We start from the raw sequence: 21,378 nt of genomic DNA, 5'->3' as shown, positions 1-21,378 counted from the left end.
CTGAAGAACATTTCTGAACACACCATAAGCATAAAGCTGTCAGTACCCACAAGTTATCACCGGAAGAGACATACTCTGTCTTGTTATACTTTTCCAGAACTAGGGGGCTGAGATGCGACTGGTGCTCCATCATGTTCTCCAGATGGACAGAAGGGGACAGTGTCCATGAAGAGGATTTGATTCCCTTGGGGTTCATAAGTTGCCATTTCTCAGTTCTTCCACTTTCTGGTGGTCTGACCTTGTATGTTCAGTCTAGAGCAGAGAATGACTCAGTAGGTAACTTGAATTTTGCTAAAATGGGCCTCTTTTTGGTCTGCACTCAGGAAGACCTTCTCAGAAGAGTAAGGCTTCATTTCATCCCTGAGCAGAGATGTTGGATTTAAAAACTGATGAAGTCAACTGTTTCAGACAATTTGTTGGTTTTTTTTTTATTTGATCAATGTTGAGGTTAAAGAGGATAATAGTGAAAGAATTTCTGGGCTTCTTTAGGTATAAAATGAAAGTCCTTTGCCCTTTCTTTAACTGAGTTGTATATTGTTACCACTGAGTTGCAGGAGTTCTGTGTATATTCTGGACATTAATGTCTTATCAGATATATGATTTGCAAGTATTTTCTCCCATTCTGTGAGTTGCATTTTCACCCTTTGATCATGTCCTTCAAAATATAAAAGTTTTAAATTTTAATCCAGTTTATCTGTTTTTCTTTTGTTTCCTGTGCTCTTAGTGTCTTATTCAAGTAATCATTGTCAAATCTAACATTGTGAAGCTTTCCCCTATGTGCTTTTCTGAGAGTTTTATAGTTTTAGGTCTTACATTTAGGTTTTTGATCCATTTTAAGTTCATCTCTGTATAATATAAGGTGAGGGTCTAATATAATTCTTTTGCAGGTGGATATCCGGTTTTTCCAGCACCATTTACTTTTTTATATTTAGTGAAAACTATGATTCATGGGGTCGCAGAGAGTCGGACACGACTGAGCGACTGAACTGAACTGAAATCTTCTTTGATTTGTTGACTTGATAGTACATCAGTGTGAATGTCTTCTAATATCAATCAATGTCTTCTAATACTTTATCAGATGATAGAGATAATAAGTGTGTATACACAAACATTATTGAGTTAATTGAGACACCAGTAAACTTGGCGGGAATGGTAGATTATTCTATGAAAACAAAACAGCATATGTGACTTTCTCTAGTCAATGGTCTTGTAAATTTGAATTGACAAATGTGCATCTGAAAAACTTCTCTCAGCTTAACACTGGGTGGATATTTTTGTTTTGTTCCTAGGCATGGAAGAGGAGATGGTTTGTGTTACGCAGTGGCCGTTTAACTGGAGACCCAGATGTCTTGGAATATTACAAAAATGATCACGCCAAGAAGCCTATCCGTATTATTGATTTAAATTTATGTCAGCAAGTTGACGCTGGATTGACATTTAACAAAAAAGAGTTTGAAAACAGCTACATTTTTGATATCAACACCATCGACCGGATTTTCTACTTGGTAGCCGACAGCGAGGAGGAGATGAATAAGTGGGTTCGCTGTATTTGTGACATCTGTGGGTTTAATCCTACAGAAGAAGGTAAGTTCAGGATTTTGTGATACACCCTGAGTTCTCCTTTATTACTGCATTCTAAAAGCCATTATAAAATTCATTGTTATTTCAGTTACACAATATATTTTTTATAATGGTAACAACATGTAGATAAAGCATACCTCTCAATGTCTAGAGAGAAACTTTATGTAAATTTTAGAAGGAAAGACTGTCATTGTGGGACATTGTCTAAATAATGTCCTGAAGATGACAGGAAGGCATACTTATTTAAAAGTGTTTCTTGAGTTCCAGTGTAAATACTAAGTTAAACCTTAACACTTGTCGGTACTTGATATTTCAACCTATTAAAGTAACATTTTCATGCGACTTAATTCTTTAGAAGCTTTTTTAATTGAAGTGTAGTTGCTGTACAGTATTATATGTTACAGCTGTACAATATAATGATTCACAGTTTTTAAAGGGTATGCTCTTTATAAATAAAATATTGGCTGTATACCCTGTGTTGTACAATATATGCTTATAGTTTTTTTTATACATAACAGTTTGAATCTCTTAATCCCCTTTGAATCTCTTAAAGCCCTTATCTTGAGGTCCCTTACCCTTATCTTGCCCCTCTCCCTTCCCCCTCCCTACTGGTAGCCACTAATTTCATCTCTGTATCTGAGTCTGCTTCTTGTTTGTTGTATTGACTAGTCTGTAACATTTTTTAAATGCCACATTTAAGTGATATCATAAAGTGTTTGTATTTTTTGTCTGACTTATTTCACTTAACATAACAGGTCTATTTATGTTGCTGCAAGTGGCACCATGACTTTTTCATGACTGAGTAGTATTCCATGATATATATTATATTGATGGTATACATTGCAGTATATTATATCACATCATGATATAATGCATACATTATATTCCATTATATGTATATATATAAACACCACATCCTCTTTATCCATTCGTCTAATAATGGACACAAGACTTATTTTTAAACTATATTGGATTGTGGAGTTATCAAATAGCCAATGTGACTATCAATATCTATGAAAAGAAAATTAAGAATCAGTCACAAAACATGATGAAAAAGAAAAAACATCATAATTTACTTAACACAGATGCCCTGTAAAGCATGTGGAGGAAGAAGGGACCTGAGTTTGGAAACAGAGGTAGTGAAGAAAAGCTTCTTAGAGAAGACCAATTGTGAACTGTAGGCTTTTGAAGGAAGTAGTATTCTGTCTACATGAACGAAAGGAGGGATGCAGAACCTGCAGGCTTAGGGGCTAGGGAAGGACGCTTCTTGGTTGGAGAAGAGGACTGTGAATGAGGCAAGGGAAGAGTTTCTTAAGGATCTAATATTTGGGTGCCTGTCCTGGAAGAAACTATGGTTTTTCCAGAAGTCATGTACGGATATGAGAATTGGACCATAAAGAAGGCTGAGTGCCAAAGAACTGTTGCTTTCAAACTGTGGTTTGAAAAGACTCTTGAGAGTCCCTTGAACAGCAAGGAGATCAGACCAGTCAATCCTAAAGGAAATCAGCTGTGAATATTCATTGGAAGGACTGATGTTGAAGCTGAAACTTCAATACTTTGGTCACCTAATGTGAAGAGTCAAATCTTTGGAAAAGACCCTGATGCTGGGAACAATTGAGGGCAGGAGGAGAAGGGGGAGATAGAGGATGAGATGGTTGGATGGCATCACCGACTCAATGGACATGAGTTTGAGCACGCCCAGGAGACAGTGAAGAACAGGGAAGCCTGGAGTGCTGCAGTCCATGGGGTTGCAAAGAGTTGGATGCAACTGAGCAACTGAACAACAATCTGGAAGAACGGAGTGATTAAAGACCTCAAGAAGAATTTTACAAGTGGAATTCCTCTTTGGGTGCTTTTATGTAGCTGTCCTGACGTTTTATATTCCTTGTCTGCTTCTCTACTTCTCTTCTTTTTAAAACAAACACTAAGAACCCATGTAGGGGACTCCAGTTCTAATTTAGGTTTGCAGAGGCAAAAAGTAGAAATAAAGGTGGCCCGAGGTCTTTGACCCTGTTGTCTTCATGGTTACACTCACATTTGACAAGTGTGCATTTCCAAATATATGTATTTAGGAGCACTGGAGATTTGGTGAGGGGTGGAAAAATTGTATTAACGATCAACAGCAAGATTTGGACTGAAGTGAAACAGGCATCATCTCTAATTAGCTCGGGTCAGCACACCGTTTCCTCTCTGGCCAGGCAGCCCCCAGGAGAAGGAGGCTTCTAGGACTGGGATTGGCCCAGTGGGGAGCGGGGAACCCCCTGCTGAGAGCCTCCAGAATGCTCCAGGGAAAACAGCACTGAGAAGGGGAAGGAGGGGACTGATTTAGACAGGAGGCTAATGACACAGAGCACTTCAGCAGAGTTCTGCTGATTAAAAGCCTCAAGAAATTGTTGCGCATGTGGAATTAAAGCTTTGGTTGTTTTTGTAAAGTTACTAAATATGTTCCCAGTTCAAGTGGACCTGTGGGTATTATTTCTTAATCCAGTTAAGCTCCTTTCTTGCTTGCCGACATGATCTATAGTTGAGTGCAGTGGAGGATTTTTAAGTTGAAGTCACAAATGAGATGGCTCTTCTTTTTTTTTTTTAATTCAATGTTTCTTTTATTTTTTTTATTAAAATTTTTTTTATTTTATATTGGAAAACAGTTGATTTAACAATGTTGTGTTAGTTCCCGGTGTGCAATAAAGTGATTCAGTTATATATATATACATGTATCTATCCTTTTTCTTTTTTTGCATATATATATATTTTTTATTTTTAATTGAAGGATAATTGCTTTACAATATTGTGTTGGTTTCTGCCATACATCAACATAAATCAGCCCTGTGCTGTGCTGTGCTTAGTCACTCAGTCATGTCTGACTCTTTGTGCCCACCAGGCTCCTCTGTCCATGGGGATTCTCCAGGCAAGAATGCTGGAGTGGGTTGCCATGCCCTCCTCCAGGGGGTCTTCCCAACCCAGGGATCGAACCCATGTCACCCACATTGCAGGTGGATTCTTTACCGTCTGAGCCACCAGGGAAGCATAAATCAGCCATAGGCATATATACATTTGTCCCCTCCCTCTTGAATCTCCCTCCCACCTCCCACCCCATCCCACCCCTCTTAAGTTGTCACAGAGCACTGGTTTGAGCTCCCTGAGTCATACAGCAAATTCCCACTGGCTATCTGTTTTACATACGGTAATATGTATGTTTCCACACTATTCTCTCCATTCATCCCACCCTCTCCTTCCCTGCACTGTGTCCACAAGTCTGTTCTATGTCTGTGTCTCCATTGCTGCCCTGCAAATAGGTTCACCAGCACCACCTTTCTAGATGCCATAAATATGCGTTCATAGATGACATTGTTTTTCTTACCGACTTCACTTCACTCTGCATAACAGGCTCTAGGTTTCATCCACCTTGTTCAGTTCAGTTCAGTCGCTCAGTCGTGTCCGACTCTCCGCGACCCCATGAATCACAGCACGCCAGGCCTCCCTGTCCATCACCAACTCCCGGAGTTCACTCAAACTCATGTCCACAGAGTTGGTGATGCCATCCAGCCATATCATTCTCAGTCGTCCCCTTCTCCTCCCGCCCCCAACCTTTCCCAGCATCAGAGTCTTTTCCAGTGAGTCAACTCATCGCATGAGGTGGCCAAAGTATTGCAGTTTCAGCTTTAGCATCAGTCCATTAGAACAGACTCAAATGTAATCCTTTTTATGGCTGAGTAATATTCCATTGGTTTATGTGCACCACAGCTTCTTTATCCACTCATCTGTCAATGGACAAGATGGCTCTCTTTTTAATGGTTATTTAACAGCCAGTCAGTAATGATAATGATTTATTTAGACACCACGTTTGTTGCGCTGTATAATGGATTGTCAGCTAAAATAATTTAAGTATTTGTATAGTCTTTGTGCCGATGTTGTTCTTCTACCTGCTACCTTTTCAGTTTAGAATTTGTTTGGGGGGATATGAAGTCAGACTTCTGTTTCCATTGGTACAGATTCAGCTGATCTGAAGACTCCAGTCGGTGTTCTTCTGTCTCTCTGTTTATTTTCTTTATAATTCTCCTAGTTAACAAAGGATATTAGGTGCCCTCTTAGTACATTCTTCAGTCAAGGAATGTGAGTGCGTAATTTTTTAGAAGCACTTTCATAGGTTGGTTAGAGTTGATCACCCCCCAGATGAGAATGTCTAATGCTCAGGTATCCCAAATTAGCTTTACAAGTATTAAGGCATAGAGTCTGGTTCATTTGTCCACCTTAGAATGGTTCCTATCATCTGGAAACTTGATGAACACCCACCCAGTCAGCTCTATGAAGGAGGTAAGTTTTGTCTGCTTTAGAAAACTGATTCATTAATCTACACAATTATTTGAGTTTGCCAGGGATCTGCTAGGCTTTGGGCATTCATTCAACCAATATATATTAGGTGACTAGTTAGGGAGACAGACAGATAAAGTATTACGGGCAGAGAACAGAGCATCTTATGAGAGAATATTCATACCCAGAATAATTCATTACAGTTGATAAATATTCTTGCCTAGAGAATCGCATAGACAGAGGAGCCTAGTAGGCTACAGTCCATAGGGTCATAGAGTCGGACACAACTGAAATGACTTAGCGCAGCACGGCACAAGTTATACGCATGTGTGTGTATACATATGTTTATATTTATTTATATGTCATACCTCAGTATATATTAAAATATTAATATATAATCTATATTAGTATAGTTGGTATAATTAGTATAATCTATGATTAATATAATGTATTATATAATATAATATAAAAGTATACATGTATATTAAAGTGTGATGCCATGAGAGTGTGTAAATATACTTCTTACCTTCATAGAGTTTACCGTAGTGCATGCATGCTAAATCACTTCAGTTGTGTCCAACTCTTTGTGACCGCAAGGACTGTAGCCCACCAGGCTCCTCTGCCCATGGGATTTCCTAGGCAAGAATCTGGAGTGGGGTGCCATTCACTACTGCAGGGGATCAAACCCACGTCTCTTAAGTCTCCTGCATTGGCAGGCTCATTACCACTTGCACCGTCTTAGAAGCCCAGCCTAGTAGTAGAGGGGCAAATACTCGGAAATATAATGCAGGTTGGTAGGTACTCTGCTAAACGGGAGAAAAAAGCATAGAGAGCAGCTGGTTTTGCCTCCGGAGGGCCAGGAAAAGCCTCGGTAGTTTTAAATGGCTCTGTGGCTATAACTGATACTGTAATGAGAGCGCTTAATTTTTGTCCTTAATGGAACAGTTTCAGCGGCATTAGTAGTCAGAATCGGTTACAATGCCTGTTTTCACTTCGTAAACTTCCTAGTATGGGGAGGGGGAAGTTTCAAAACTTGAAAGCCACCTTTTCAGTAGCAAAACTCAAATCCTTATAAAACAGATTAGAAGTGTATCTATCTTGAGTGAAGCTTTCAGTTTGTGAACTTGTTGTAATCTTCACAGTATCCATGAAGCGAGAGGTTTAAGAAAATGTATGGTTAATCAAATTCAGTATGATTAATCAAATTTGATGTATGTATGCTGAGTTGGTTACCAAGAATAGCTATGCTAATCACAAATGACTTTTCTGTTCGTTAAAGCAAGTCCCTAAGAGTTTCAATTTGCCAGTACTTTTCGATTTTAGATCCTGAGCTATATCTGAATTCAACTGTGTTTATTTTTCCAATTCTACAGTTTAGATATTTTACAAATTCATCTTGACCCTCTCCCAAATAACCACAGTTAGAAATATCTTACTAGGCTGTGTTGGAGGGTTGAGTTTCTTGGAATCAGTCAGTGAAAGGTGAGCAGTCTTCATTGTGTCCTATCAAGGATCCACACAAATAGTTTATTTTACTCCATAATTTTGGTTTTTGATGCACAGTAGCAAAACTGCAAAAAGGCTTTAACGCCAACCACTGTATTTCCTTGTTCATTTGTAGTAGCTGCCTTTCTAGATGCCTTTAAAAATTCTGCATCTTTAAAGATTTGTATCAAATTCTAAACTACACAGAACTACTGTTACCCTTTGTGATCACATTTATACAGTTGAATATGACAAGGCAAATATCAAAATGTCTTTGTTCTTCCATTAACTTTACTACCTGCTTTATACTCTCATGCTTCCAGATAGATCTCACCCCCACTCATGAAATAATAGGTGCTTTTGTCTTTACCTAGATCTGTCCCCTGAGCCCTGGGCTCTTCCCTTTCCAGACAGCCAAACTTGCTCCCACTCTTGGCTTAAAATTGATAACACAAAATTAATTTTCACTGTAACTAGTTTCAGTAGAGACGAAAAGAAATAGACTATGCTTGGCATTACAGTCTGAGAACATAACTATCCCCGACCCCTAGGAGAATAACTAATTTTCCCCTGAAAACAAAAGGAAAGGGGAAAAATCTGACCTGTATTTTGATTCCAGGAACCTCTCAAAATATCGTTACCATGTTATTTCCGCCGCCCCAGGTGACCATTGCTATTATTGAATACTCAGAATGCTGGCAGGCTGAATCTGTTTTTCAATTCTAGCTCATTGCACTGTGTGTGGTTCCTATGAATGCTTTTATTTAGTAGTCTGGAGACTTAGAAACTAATTTCTTTTGTTTTTCTTGGAAATGTGAAGTTTTATTTTTGTTTCTACACTGAGGTGGAAGCTATAAAATCTGCTAAACAAGTGCCAGGAAACTCAGCCTTCGGGCTGAACACAACTTGGCGCAAAGGCTCCTGGTCTCATTTCAGGTTCACATTTAAAAATTGCCTCCTAATCAGCTGAGTAGCTTTTCTCAAAATGCCTGGATAATACTGGCTTTAAAAAAAATTATGTGATTCTCTGATATTCCTCCTTTTAGAAAAGTGGATAACCTAATGTGTGAGAATATGACCCTGCTCCCATTTCCGCAAAGCACTGCTTCTTAACTGGGGAACTTAAATTTCCTTTTATTTACTTTTACTCAGCTATAACTTAATTACTGTGAAATGTACAGTTCTAAAGTGTACAGTTCAATATAGCTTTATTTATCCATTCTGTAGCTATATGTAGAAATAGAAATCTGTGAAACTGGCCACTCAAACCAAGAAATGGAACAAATCCAATCCCCCACAAGGTTTTCTCATGCGTCTTCCTTGTAAAAACACAGAAAAAATTTCAAATGTAACCATTATTTTGCTTCTCTCACTATAGTTTTGCTTATGCTTGAACTTTATACAGATAAAACCATTGAGTCTGACTTTTTTCCAGCAGTAAGTCTGTGAGATCTGTCCATGTTCCATGTGGAGTTCCACATCCTGTGTAGCCCTCCACTGTGTGAATACATTGTAAATTATTTTATTACCACATGCTTGGGCCTCCCAGTGGTGATGGTAGAACCTTTCTGCAAATGCAGGAGACATAAGAGACACGGGTTTGATCCCTGAATCGGGAAGATTCCCTGGAGGAGGGCATGGCAACCCACTCCAGTATTCTCGCCTGGAGAATCCTATGGATCCCATGTGGCCTGGTGGGGCTAGCGTCCACAGGGTTGCCAAGAGTCAGACACCGCTGAAGTGACTTAGGTACGCACCTTTTGCTCAGGTAGGGTATGTGAGTACTTACAAACTCAGAGCATCTTGTCATGTCAGTGCTGTAACATTCTCCCTTACCAGTGAGAAAGAGTGTCATTGCTTCCCTGGGCTTAAGCGCATGTTCCATTTGGTTAAAAAATATATTATTTTGAGTATTTCAAGGCATTATCTGGGCACCCCATCCCATCTTGTGTGAGGGACACTTCCTCCAGAGCATTATGGTTCCAGAAACCATAATGTGCATGAAGGTGAAAAGTCTGTGCATTAAGGTAGGGATCCTGTGACCCAATCTATTCATGATTCTCCTCAAGAACAATCTACTCCTGTTCACTGAAAACTTTTTAAGACTTAGCAGTCCTTATGAGCTTTCTAAGTAAAATGCAACTAAGAGTTTGCTACAGTAGCTTATTAGGCCTTTACTACATGCTAATGATTCTCTTCATGCCTTCTGAATTAAGAGACAGGAAATAATTTTACACACAGAAGCACACCCTATGCTGATGTTTGATTCCCAGAAACACGATACTGGTATTACTTAGAAAGATCAGTAAGTCAGAAACCCAAGTGAGGCAGAAAGTGATAAACACAGTCTGCTCAGCTACTCATAGGGTCGAATGGGGGCTAACCCCGTGTCTTTGTAAGGTCAAAGAGAAGGTTCTTCTTTCAGACCAGTTGGTTAACTTTGGCTAGAAATCTGTTATAGAATATCTAGACACCACGCCATACTGGCATTGAAATATACAGAGTTGAGTATATAGTCAAATTACTGTGAGTAAAATCATCCCAAACAGTTAAACGTTGAAGATGGTCCATTATCTGAGTCCCAAGTTGTTAATGGTTTTTGGAACAATTGGGATTGCTGTTCATGGCTATTTGAAGGTCTTTTCTTGCGTGAGCTTGCTAGTGAACATAATGGAAGTTTCTCTCTAGTTCTTGCCACTTAGAAGGATACCCAAGTCTTTCCATATTGTGAACAAGATAGTAAAACAATCCCCATCTCGTTTTCTTCCTCCTTCCAGAAAATTGAGAGACTCTTGCATCATTTACAGGTGTCAGAAATGGAAGGTTAAAAAATTAAATAGTCCCATTGTGTTAATAAAAACAAGGCAAGACAAAAGTGACTGCCTAGCTGGGTGACTGTTTTCCCACTTAAGATGAATCACTCAGTTCATTTAGTATATAGCCATCCAGTGTAGTTTCTGCTATAGGAGAAAAGTGTATCTATGAAAACAACCACCTGGAAAAGTTGTTTTAAGAATTACAGTGGAAAACTAGAATCCGTACTGTTTTATACTGTAATGTTTTCGCTGTGTTTGGTTTGATTTTGTTTGGTCAGAAGTAAACATTGAACTGGATTGTACAGTTTCACCAAATCTCTGTGGCAGAAGAAAGAAGTATGTGAAATATACTTGTAAACACACCCGTTAGGGTACATGGGATGCAGCAACTGCTCTGTGATCTCTCTGCTTCTTTTCTCGCCTCAGTGTTGTATGTATTTTCCTTAAGCTCTCTAAAGGGTAAATATTTTTCATAGTTCTCTGAAGTTAAACACTCCACGAGGGTTTACTCTGAGTCACTGATAAATCTATGGCATTTTAAATCCCCTTGAATAAATTTCTTTATATTTGTAACAGAATCAAAGCAGTAAAAATTTCATGAGGTTTGTTATAAACACTATTTATAACCAACATCAGACATGATGAGGTTCGTATGAGTTCTCATGAAATTATGGCATTATCTCATATAAATGTTGGAAAGTTTTATTTTTCCACCATCTTCTGTTCTGGCTTTTCATAAATAAGAAAGAACGAATGAATTCCTGTCATAAGTGAAAGTGAAAGTCACTCAGTCATGGCTGACTCTTTGTGACCCCATGGACTGTGGCCCGCCAGGCTCCTCTATCCATGAGATTTCCTCCCAGGCAAGAATACTGAAGTGGGTTGCCATTTCCTTCTCCAGGGGATCTTCCCAACCCAGGGCTTGAACCCACATCTCCCACATTGGCAGGTGGGTTCTTTACCACTGAGTCGCCTGGGAAGCCCAAAGATGGCCGTGAAGTGAAGTGAAAGTCACTCAATCATGTCCAACTCTTTGTGACCCCACGGACTATACAGTCCATGGAATTCTCCAGGCCAGAATACTGGAGTGGGTAGCCTTTCCCTTCTCCAGGGGTTCTTCCCAACCCAGGGATCCAACCCAGGTCTCCCACATTGCAAGTGGATTCTTTACCAGCTGAGCCACAAGGAAAGCCCAAGAATACTGGAGTGGGTAGTTTATTCCTTCTCCAGTGGATCTTCCCAACCCAAGAATAGAACAGGGTCTCCTGCATTGCAGGCGGACTCTTTACCAACTGAGCTTATCTGGGGTGAAAGATACAATACTTGCATGTTAATATTCAGGCTTTACCATTAGGATATGAGCTTCTCTGCCTAAGAAGAAGAGTTTTGAAATGAGTTACTGAATCCTGGCTGTAGTGAATATGTGGATGTTAATGTCGAATATATAAAGACCTCATCAAAAGCATGTGGACTTATTCTGTAGAATTCAGAGAAGAGAGAGCAGACGTGTAGCCCTTCCCTAGGGAATTGATAGACCAAATGACCTGCCTGTTATTCTATTCTGTAGAACATTTTAAGTCTTCTTACCATGTTTTAGCATCTTTAGGTAATGTTCTATTGTGAAAAATCTCAGTTTCAACCCAACCTTTTCTGTTCTAATATGAACAGATTTGTTTATTTGAATATAAGCATTTATCCTTTTTTCCCCTGGATTTATAGCCTCATATTGCTAAATAGACTAACAGAGTTTTTCTCCTGGGTCCTCAATAATTTCCATAGTTGTCAGTGAATACAGTGTGATTTTTTTTCTAGGCTTTCCAGTTGTTTTCAAATGACTTATTACACAGTTTAGGTATTTTCATATGTCTTCTCAGAATTCAGTTAAGTGTTTAATAAATTACTACTTTCTCTGCCGACTGCTTTTGCATGAAAATACTACAGAAATCCAGTAAATGGAAAATAAGGCTATGAGCTGAGGGGGAAAAGCTGTTTTCTTAAATGTGAATCCTGGAACTAGACATATTTCTCCCTAGTCAGTTGAGAGGTACAAAGAAAAGAATGAACAGCAAAATAAGCATGGGGAGAAGAGCTGGCCCTGGTATACACAGCATCATGTGCCTGTAGATATCATATAACAAAGTGGGTCTCCTTCGAAGGCTGGCTTGACTGAGAAAGGTTGGCTTTTCCACTTGATTATCATGGGGGAAAAAATCTGCTGTTACTTGTGCTAACATCTCCATTCCCAATAGCCTCAAAATCAAAGTCTTCAAGCAATGTTAACCATGGTTTTTTTTTTTGGTGGCGTATGGAATCTTAGCTCCCTGACCAGGGATCGAACCCAGGCCCCAGCAGTGAAAGCACCGCCAGGGAATTCCCAACCATGGTTTTTTTGTTTGTTTGTTTGTTTTTTAAGAGCATCTGGAAGAAAGAGCCCTATCTTCAGATCTCTTTTAATGAGAACCAATAATTTTCTGTATCAGTATTACCATTTACATGGTACGAATTTTAACTGGCGTTGTCCTAGTTTATCCAGATTCTCTGTGTTTAAACGATTTATCCCCAAACTTTCAGTTAGCTGTGTTAAAGAAACCTTAAGATGGGATGCACAGTGATGGTCACACTTGGGTTTTGCAGATCCTGTGAAACCACCTGGCAGCTCCTTACAGGCACCAGTCGATTTACCATTGGCGATAAGTACAGCACCACCGTCCTCCCACGTGGATGCCTCTTCTGCTGCTGCACCGCCTCCCTATCAGCTCATCAGCCTTCCACCGCACCTGGAAACCCTTGGCATCCAGGAGGATCCTCAAGACTACCTCTTGCTAATCAACTGTCAAAGCAAGAAACCTGAACCCACCAGGTAAACCACGTGTGGTGCATGTGTGTGCATACACTTAGGCCTCTTGAAACTTTTTTAACCCTGATTTGAAGGCTTAAAAGAAACCATCTATAGAAGGTCATCTCTTAGGCTTACACTTCAGGGTGATGTTCCTCCGCTAATGATTTCTGATATTCAGGAGATTTTATTGAAGAAACACATTGTTGATCATTTTTTGGCAAAGAACACTCATGCCTTCATGGCTTTTTTGGAAATCTGTCTCCTGGGTCTTAGTCTTTTTTACGGACTCACAGTGTTACTTGCTTAACAGATGTCACTGATTTATAAATGGTGATCTTGCTCCATTTCTTATGTGATTGTAAACCAGCCAAGGGTCATCTTTTGTTTCTGAAGAAGGAGAAGAATACCTACTGCTAGAAGATTTTGAAAGCAAAACAATTCCATTGCAGTGAGTGTGTTGTGGTTGCTTTGAATCTGTGTGAGAAATTAATCTCACAGGTAAAATCCCAATACAGCAAATTCTATGGATTAAACAAGTCAGATGTTACTGAAATTTGGCAAAATCAAATATATTGCTAAAAACTTTGAAACTTTCAAATCTTCACACCTGGCAATGAAGCAGAGCTTACCACATACCTTGACTTAACAGATTTTTAAGTAGAATGGAGTGTATGGGTTTCAGTGCTTGACCAAAAGTGTGAAACCTTTCCCCAAGCCCTTGGTTTCCCTGTCACCCTTTTTTTTTTTTTAATGCGCCCCATTTTTAAAAGTCTTTATTGAATTTGTTACAATATTGTTTCTGTTTTCTGTTTTGGTTTTTTGCGGCTAGGCATGTGGGATCTTAGTTCCCTAACTAGAAATCGAACCCGCACTCCCTGAATTGGAAGGTAAAGTCCACCACTGGACCACCAAGGAAGTCCCTCCCTGTCATCTTTATCTCTGCTCCCAAACCCCTCTCTTCTTCTAAGCTAATTATATTCTAATTTGCTTATTCTTCTCATTTGATGTTGATAACTGGACGGCTGGAAGTAATAATGAGAGTTGAGCCAGAAACATGATCACGATGCCTGTGACACCATTAACAGCTGTATGACACCTAGTAACGTTGTTGTTCAGTCACTAAGTCATGTTCGACTCTCTGTGACCCTGTGAACTGCATCACGCCAGGCTTCCCTGTCCTTCACTATCTCCCTGAGTTTGCTCAAACTCATGACCATTTGAGTCAGTGATGCCATCCAGCCATCTCATTCTCTGTCATGCCCTCCTTTTGCCCTCAATCTTTCCCAGAACTAGTAATATTGAGTATATTTCTTGTCTTAATTTGTCTTATTTAAGGAGGATGTGAATTGCATTGAAATGTGAAAGATATTTTTTAAACATATTAGATTCCAGAATTATTTTTATAACGAAAGAAAGATTTTTTTTCATGTAGGAAATGACTGTTATTGGACTCTAGGGTCATACAGACTCCTTGTTCAAAAAATTTTTTATAGAATTTGTTACGATCCATAAATTAGTTTCTGAGAACCATTCCCTGGGATAGCGGAAGAAGCTCACAAACCTTACAAAGATAAGTTTCTATATATTTGTTATAATGGGATTTTACCTGTAAAAGTAAAAAAAAATTATAAATCATCACAAGTTAATAATATAAAATTCTAACTTGATTTTGCTTGTTTGCTGTGAGAATTTAAAATTATACACTCGCAACTTTCTTGCATATGCTACTAACTAAGATTTTATTTTAGGGAACTCCACAATTATTTTTCCATATCTGCCTTTTTAAAAGCCAACAGCTAAGTGACAAGATTTCAGTACATTTTCTTTTATGTAGTATCTTTCATCAATCTCACTGGTATCATGGCTTTCCTGTTGTCACAGAAATTACGCTCAAAATCGTTACTCAGATATATTTTGTATCTGTATTTTGCAAAAGTGACAGTTCAATAGCAAATATTTGTGAAGTATCCGCTATGGGCTCACCGTTTGGCTAGGTTCTACTAGCCAAACTAATCACATAAGATACAGCCCCCTCAGGTGCAGTCACCTTCAGAGTTTAAAAGTAAAGCATGAAGATACTTACAGAGGAAGGCAAGATGTGAGCATTGCCTTGAGAACTACGTTTGTCCTGCAAGCCTGAGCTCAGACTTCTGCTCCTCCTCCTTCCCCCAAACACCCAGGCAGGATTAACTGTCTCTGGGTTTTCACAGCATTCTAGGTGTGCCTTCATGTCTCCAAGAATCGGAAGTAACTTGCTAGTTGCATTTATTCCCCATTAAACTCTAAACCAGTCAAGGACAGGGAACTTAGTACTCGTTGTACTTCTAGCTTCCTCTTCATGTTTGAATTAAATGAAGTGCATATTTTAGAATATGTGTTAGAAATCCCTAGAAAGGACAGTGCATGTGTTTTCAAGATGGAGGGTGAGACAGTTCATAGGAGGAGTAGGGTTTGAACCATACCAGGTTGGTGGGAGGAGACCGTCATTAAAATTTATGTAAAAATAACCTGAGGGCAAGGGAAAGTGAAGATGAGAGCCAGCAGAGGAAGACAGTAAGGAAGAGAGGCTGCTTGGAGTGAAGGGTTCCACTGAGGAACCAGTGGGTAGTAAGATTGGACATGTAAGGTGGAACCAGGCTATTAATAACAGTAGCCTCGGTGCCAAGTAGAGTAGTTTGCAGGCTTTTTGTGGTTCCCGTAGACTGTAGGAACTCTTAACAGGATTTTCTCTGAATTAGATGAGTGACATGAAAACCAGGTTTTGAAAATATTGATCTTCTAACAGTCTTGGTCCTGTGGGTGGTATCAAGGATATATTGGAAGAGGCAGAAACTACAGGAACAATGTTTACTGAGGAGGGTCCAGTGTTGGAGATTTCAGCAGAGACCCAGACCTGAACTCGGGTGGTGACAGTGGGAACAGAGAAGGGAAATAGATAACTTGGGTAGAAAGAAGGACTTTGTGCCCAAGCGATGGTGGTGATCAGAGAGAATGAATCAAAGCTGATGGGCTTCTGAGTTTAGACAATTCAGATAAAGACATTTCTTGTCAAGGCAAGTCAGAAGGGGCCCCCCATTTGAGAAGTAAGTTGAGTTTGATTTGGTACACGTGCGCAAGGGAACTCTGGGATAAGCAAGTGGAAATAAATCTGAACCGTTTGCAGATATGGGACTCAGAGTTTGGTGAGAAGATGGGAGTCGTCAGCATTCAGTAGAGATGAAGTTACGGGAAAGGAGGATTTCTTAATGGTGTGTGCGGTGAAGACTTACAGGACTGATTCCTGATAGTCACTTCCAGGTGGACAGATAGGAAGAAAGGGCTGGTCAGTGAAACAAGGGCAGTGAGGAAGAAGGAAGGTCAGGATATTGCAGTCAAGTTCCTGTGATACTGGGCGGGAGGGGAGAGTGTCAGTGAATAAATGCAATACCCAGTGCCAGATGTTACCAAGATGTCAGGAAGATATGCCCTTGAAAAGAACTATCACAAGTTAACTATTTTTTAAATATTGAGTTTAAGTTCCTCCAGGACTTTGAACAACATACATAAGTAGTTAAGGTATCTAGTTTAGCATTAAGGAAGGACAAGCACTCGGGTATTGGTAGCTGCATTTTGACTTACTCCCAAATTTTGTGATACCACAAAATACAGAGACCGAAAATGCATGCAAAGTATAAAAGACACTCTCATGAAATTTCTCAAGGTGAATTATTGTTTGGAGTTGGCTAACCCCATGGCTTGTATTTTGATCCTTTGATCTTATGACATTGGCTAAATATCTGTTAAAGAAAATTAGTAGAAAGGAAGATATGCAGAACCTATTGAGTTGACACCTTGTAGATCACACTGAATTCATTTAATACCAGGTCATCGTTAGATTTGACAACTGAGTGCCACAGGTGAGCTAAAGAGCTAAGGATCACCTTGATAAACTACTGGTATGAAGTTTTTGCATGCTCTTCAGAGGAAATGCTTTTCCCAGTGTCCTGTGCCTTTAATCATTTACCTTCCTCCGAGTGTTGTACCTTTCTAATTGCAATGCTTCAGGAATTGTGGTTTTATGTGTGGAATTCATAGGTGGAGTTGAGGGTGTGGGCAGGTACGGAACAGGAATTAGGGAGAATGCTTTTGGGTTTGTGGTGGCAGTATTGTTATCTGGTGCATAATCATTAAAAAACTCAGGAACATTCGTGCTTTCAATCGGATGGATCACACACACCAAAAAATCGAATGAGAAAAAGCCATGGATTTTGATTGCTAAGCTAGAAGTATATTTACTAAAAGTAGTCCTAGGTCTTCACCGTGTTTTCTTTTCTGTCATTAACCATTTTTATTTAGAACGCACGCTGATTCTGCAAAATCCACCTCTTCGGAAACCGACTGCAATGATAACGTCCCTTCTCATAAAAACCCCGCTTCCTCCCAGAGCAAACACGGAGTGAACGGCTTTTTCCAGCAGCACATGATGTACGACTCTCCACCGTCTCGCGCTGCATCCCTCTCCGTAGACTCCAGCCTTTATAACCTGCCCCGCAGTTACTCCCACGACGTTTTACCAAAGGTGTCTCCATCGAGTACCGAAGCAGACGGAGAACTGTATGTTTTTAACACCCCGTCTGGGACCTCGAGCGTGGAGCCTCAAATGAGGCATGTATCTATTAGTTACGACATTCCTCCAACACCTGGTAATACTTACCAGATTCCACGAACATTTCCAGAAGGCGCCTTGGGGCAGACGTCAAAGCTGGACACTATTCCAGATATTCCTCCGCCTCGGCCACCGAAACCGCACCCGGCCCATGACCGATCTCCTGTGGACACGTGTAGCATCACACGCACGGCCTCGGACACTGACAGCAGTTACTGTATCCCAACCGCCGGGCTGCCGCCCTCGCGGAGCAATACCATCTCCACTGTGGATCTGAACAAATTGCTAAAAGGTCAGCACCGGTTGGCTTCTCCCGGGTTAGAGATTAATGATAGAAAATCTCCTCTCTCTTTTTTTTTTCTTTAAACATTTTCTCCTGCATTTTTTCCCCCCAAGATGTTTTATTTGTTTTACTTATTTATTTTTTAATTTTTTTGCTGCACTTTGCAGCAGGTGGGATCTTCATTCCCCCACCAGGGGTCGAACCTGTGGCCAATGCACTGGAAGCTGGAAACCTTAATCACTGGACCACCAGAGAAGTCCCCCAAACCTCTTTTTGTTCTTGGAAGCAAAGTGTGACGTTAAAAGACAGTCCCTTTTTCCTTCAAGCGCTGCAGGTATCCACTGAGATACCAAAGATGTCAGAGTCTCAGTAAATCCTGGGAAGTATGTTTGTGTGCTTGGCATGTGCCTGAGTGTGGTGTTTTGCTGTAAGGGAAGAAGAGGAGGAGTTTCACATCCCTGAAGAAGTATGGCCTTAGTAATACTTTAGGCTTCAGGAAGCCTGCACCCCTGCTTCTCCCTTTCTCTGTATCCTGGGTGAGCAGACCCCTGAGGCAGAGGAACAGGAAATGGACCAGCCACAAAGCCTTGCCGGGTCATGCCCTTTCCTGTATTTGTGTCCTGTTACGGCCACTTCTGGGTTACATCTGTTTGGCTCTGTTTCCTTCCTTCCTAGATCAACAGTTTTTACACTGTGTCTGCCAGGTGGTACTCAGGGCTCTGTTCGTTTCCTTCCCAGATAACAGTTTTTACATTATGTCTGCCAGTTGGTACTCAGTTCCAATTAAGTCATTCTGCTTTTTGTTTATTTGGTTTTATATATTTTTAAAGCTGTGAATCTTCTCTCCCGTTACCCCTAGTCATTTTGCCAATTTCTGTACCATTGAATCTGGGTTAGATTCTGAGGTTCTTAGAGATCTGAAAATTAAAAAAAAAAAAAGTTTAAAAGGCACAGACCCTTAAAACTATGTGCTGACACTTTTGGATTTCGTGATAGAGTTATCCAGTTGTTTTAAAGAAGATGAAGATCTGATGTGTTGTGAATGGTGCTTGTACCAATACTTGTCTAGCCATTCAGTACCAATTTCTAACTTAGTCCTCGAAGTGGCTGTAATGTATCTTGAGGTAGTTAGAAGTGAGTGAGATGTAAGTTGGACCCAAGGGTTCAAACGATGAGGAAGGAGAAGTATTTCTTTTTCCATTTTTAGATAACCTGTCTCAGTGTCATAATCAAATACCAGTACTGGTTAGCCTGTGTCTGCATTTTCTAGTTATTTAATGTTTCAATTCAAGATATTTTTCTTTGAGCATCCTTTTTAAAATTTATGTGTGTGAAGCATGAATACATGAAAAGAGAGAGAGGTCATGCCTGATTACCCTGAGAACTGGCAGAGATGGGGAGAAAATTGATAGTTTGTTCTCTGTTTTAGATGCTAGTTCTCAAGACTGCTATGATATTCCACGGACATTTCCAAGTGATAGATCTAGTTCACTCGAAGGCTTCCACAACCATTTTGTAAGTATAATTGACCTTAGCATCATTGACTGTATTTCATTGTCAAAACCTTTTACACTTAGGGCCCGGAGACTAAATGAGATCCTGAAATAAAAGTCCCTTCAGATCCACATGAATAGGCATGACTTACAAATACGTTTTCCTATTTGACAACAGTTCTTGCTTATTAAAAGAAATGTATCTGTGTTTTAGAAAATCAAAAACATATTGACAGCAGGAAGTGTATCAAGTGAAGAACTGGATGAAAATTACGTGCCCATGAATCCCAACTCTCCACCACGACAACATTCCAGCAGTTTCACAGAACCAATTCAGGAAGCAAATTATGTTCCAATGACTCCAGGGACATTTGACTTTTCTTCATTTGGAATGCAAGTGCCTCCTCCCGCTCATATGGGCTTCAGGTCCAGCCCCAAGACCCCTCCTAGAAGGCCAGTTCCTGTTGCAGACTGTGAACCACCCCCTGTGGATCGGAACCTCAAACCGGACAGAAAAGGTAAGGAGAGCATGGCATGGCAAAAGGACCAGGGGTTGCCAATTTAGATCCGCATTTAACTGTCATTAAATCCAAAACAGAATCGGGACTAGTAATTCAGAAGTATTTCACGTTTCCTTAGTCATCCACTTATTTTAGTGGTATTCCTTTCTAGAGATTAATAATTGTTATGTCCTGTGTTGATGCTGTATGTTTTTAAGTCTCCTATCTCTAGAGCAGAGGTTACAAACTAAAATATTCACCAGGATTGGCAAGCAGCGGTAGATAATTAGGAAAAACTGAAATGCCCTTGCCCCATCCAAATGGAGTAATTAACCATTGCCTGGCGGCAGCCCTTCATAAACCTGTGAAATTAACAAAGCTCCTAGAGGAAAATATTCTGATTATCAAAAGAAGTTCAGAGTTGGGGGTTCTACTTATATTATCTTTTGATTTCTAAGCTGTACTAGCTAATTTAATTATTTGAAACAACAGAACAGAACATTGCAGACCATACCATACACTTTTACAAGCTAGATATGGTCTTTTCTTCCCTTTGGTAACCTCTTCTCCAGAGTATTTGATATCAAAGCAGACTTGAGATTATTAGTGCCCTTGACGTCATTCTTTAAGAACAGCAAGGTTGCTTGTACACTCTTTCTATTTTGTCCGTATAACAATTTCTGAAAAATGATTCTGCCTTGGCTGGGGTATAAGCAAATGCTTCTGGTCTATTCTTTTGTCCTGGGCTTCATAAGTAACATTAAATTCTAAGGTGGCATGGTTTGTCAAGAACTCGAGGTAAAAGAAACTTTTCAGCCAAATTGGTCATATATACCCACGTTTTTAAATTTTGGATTCGAATGGTTAAAACCAGCATGCTGCTGGTGTGATTTAATCTTGGTAACCAAATAAGTTAGTGTGTTGGCGGTGGGATGCAGGGCACCATTTCTGAGGCATCCAGCACATTTGAAAAGCCATGTGCTGTATGTAGATTTTTTAAAAGCATGTTAATGTTTGTGTAAATTTCTCGTTAACCTGGCCTTGGATCTTTAATAGTTACTCTAGTTAAGTTCCCGGCGTGGGAACAGAGACTGACAGTAGGAAATATCTTCGAGAGAATGAGCTTTATTTTCTTCTGCTGTTAAGTAAATGAACAGAGAAGGTAAGTGGCAGCTGAGACACTGCGCGGCGGCTGTCACTTTGTCCTGCCTTCCCTGCATTTCTGTCCTTTGGAAGGTCTTTGATCCTGCTTGCTTCTCCCTCACATTCTTCCCTTCTTTCCTGTTTCCTTTGATGCTGCCCCGTGGCTGCTTTTTATGGGCCCTCACAGCCTCCACGTCCCCTGCAAATTGCCTTGTTCGTCACTGACTTACCAGCTCGCTCAGTCACCGTCAGATGGGTCTCATTTGTCTGTCCATACTATAG

The 21,378-nt window shown here is 40.1% G+C and overlaps 1 protein-coding gene across 7 annotated transcripts in view; it reads left to right on the top strand.

Moving 5' to 3' along the window:
* Positions 1 to 21,378, top strand: part of GAB1 (GRB2 associated binding protein 1) — a 123,394-nt gene that overhangs the window by 86,266 nt on the left and 15,750 nt on the right. For 5 of the 7 annotated variants that reach the window (XM_055405483.2, XM_055405481.2, XM_055405487.2 and 2 more), the window contains exons 2-7: positions 1,290 to 1,584; positions 12,828 to 13,053; positions 13,400 to 13,480; positions 17,368 to 17,969; positions 19,390 to 19,475; positions 19,668 to 19,971. In XM_055405483.2, coding sequence (XP_055261458.2) covers positions 1,290 to 1,584; positions 12,828 to 13,053; positions 13,400 to 13,480; positions 17,368 to 17,969; positions 19,390 to 19,475; positions 19,668 to 19,971 — 1,594 coding nt within the window. The remainder of the gene's footprint in view (positions 1 to 1,289; positions 1,585 to 12,827; positions 13,054 to 13,399; positions 13,481 to 17,367; positions 17,970 to 19,389; positions 19,476 to 19,667; positions 19,972 to 21,378) is intronic. The other 2 variants (XM_055405484.2, XM_055405482.2) reach the window with 1 other exon arrangement.

The sequence above is a fragment of the Moschus berezovskii genome, chromosome 19 (genome assembly GCF_049115385.1).
Source record: "Moschus berezovskii isolate FMDL1 chromosome 19, NW_MosBer_1.0, whole genome shotgun sequence".
NCBI lineage: Eukaryota > Metazoa > Chordata > Mammalia > Artiodactyla > Moschidae > Moschus > Moschus berezovskii.
Note: the sequence above shows the minus strand (reverse complement) of the source record. Positions and strands in the feature narration are given on the sequence as shown.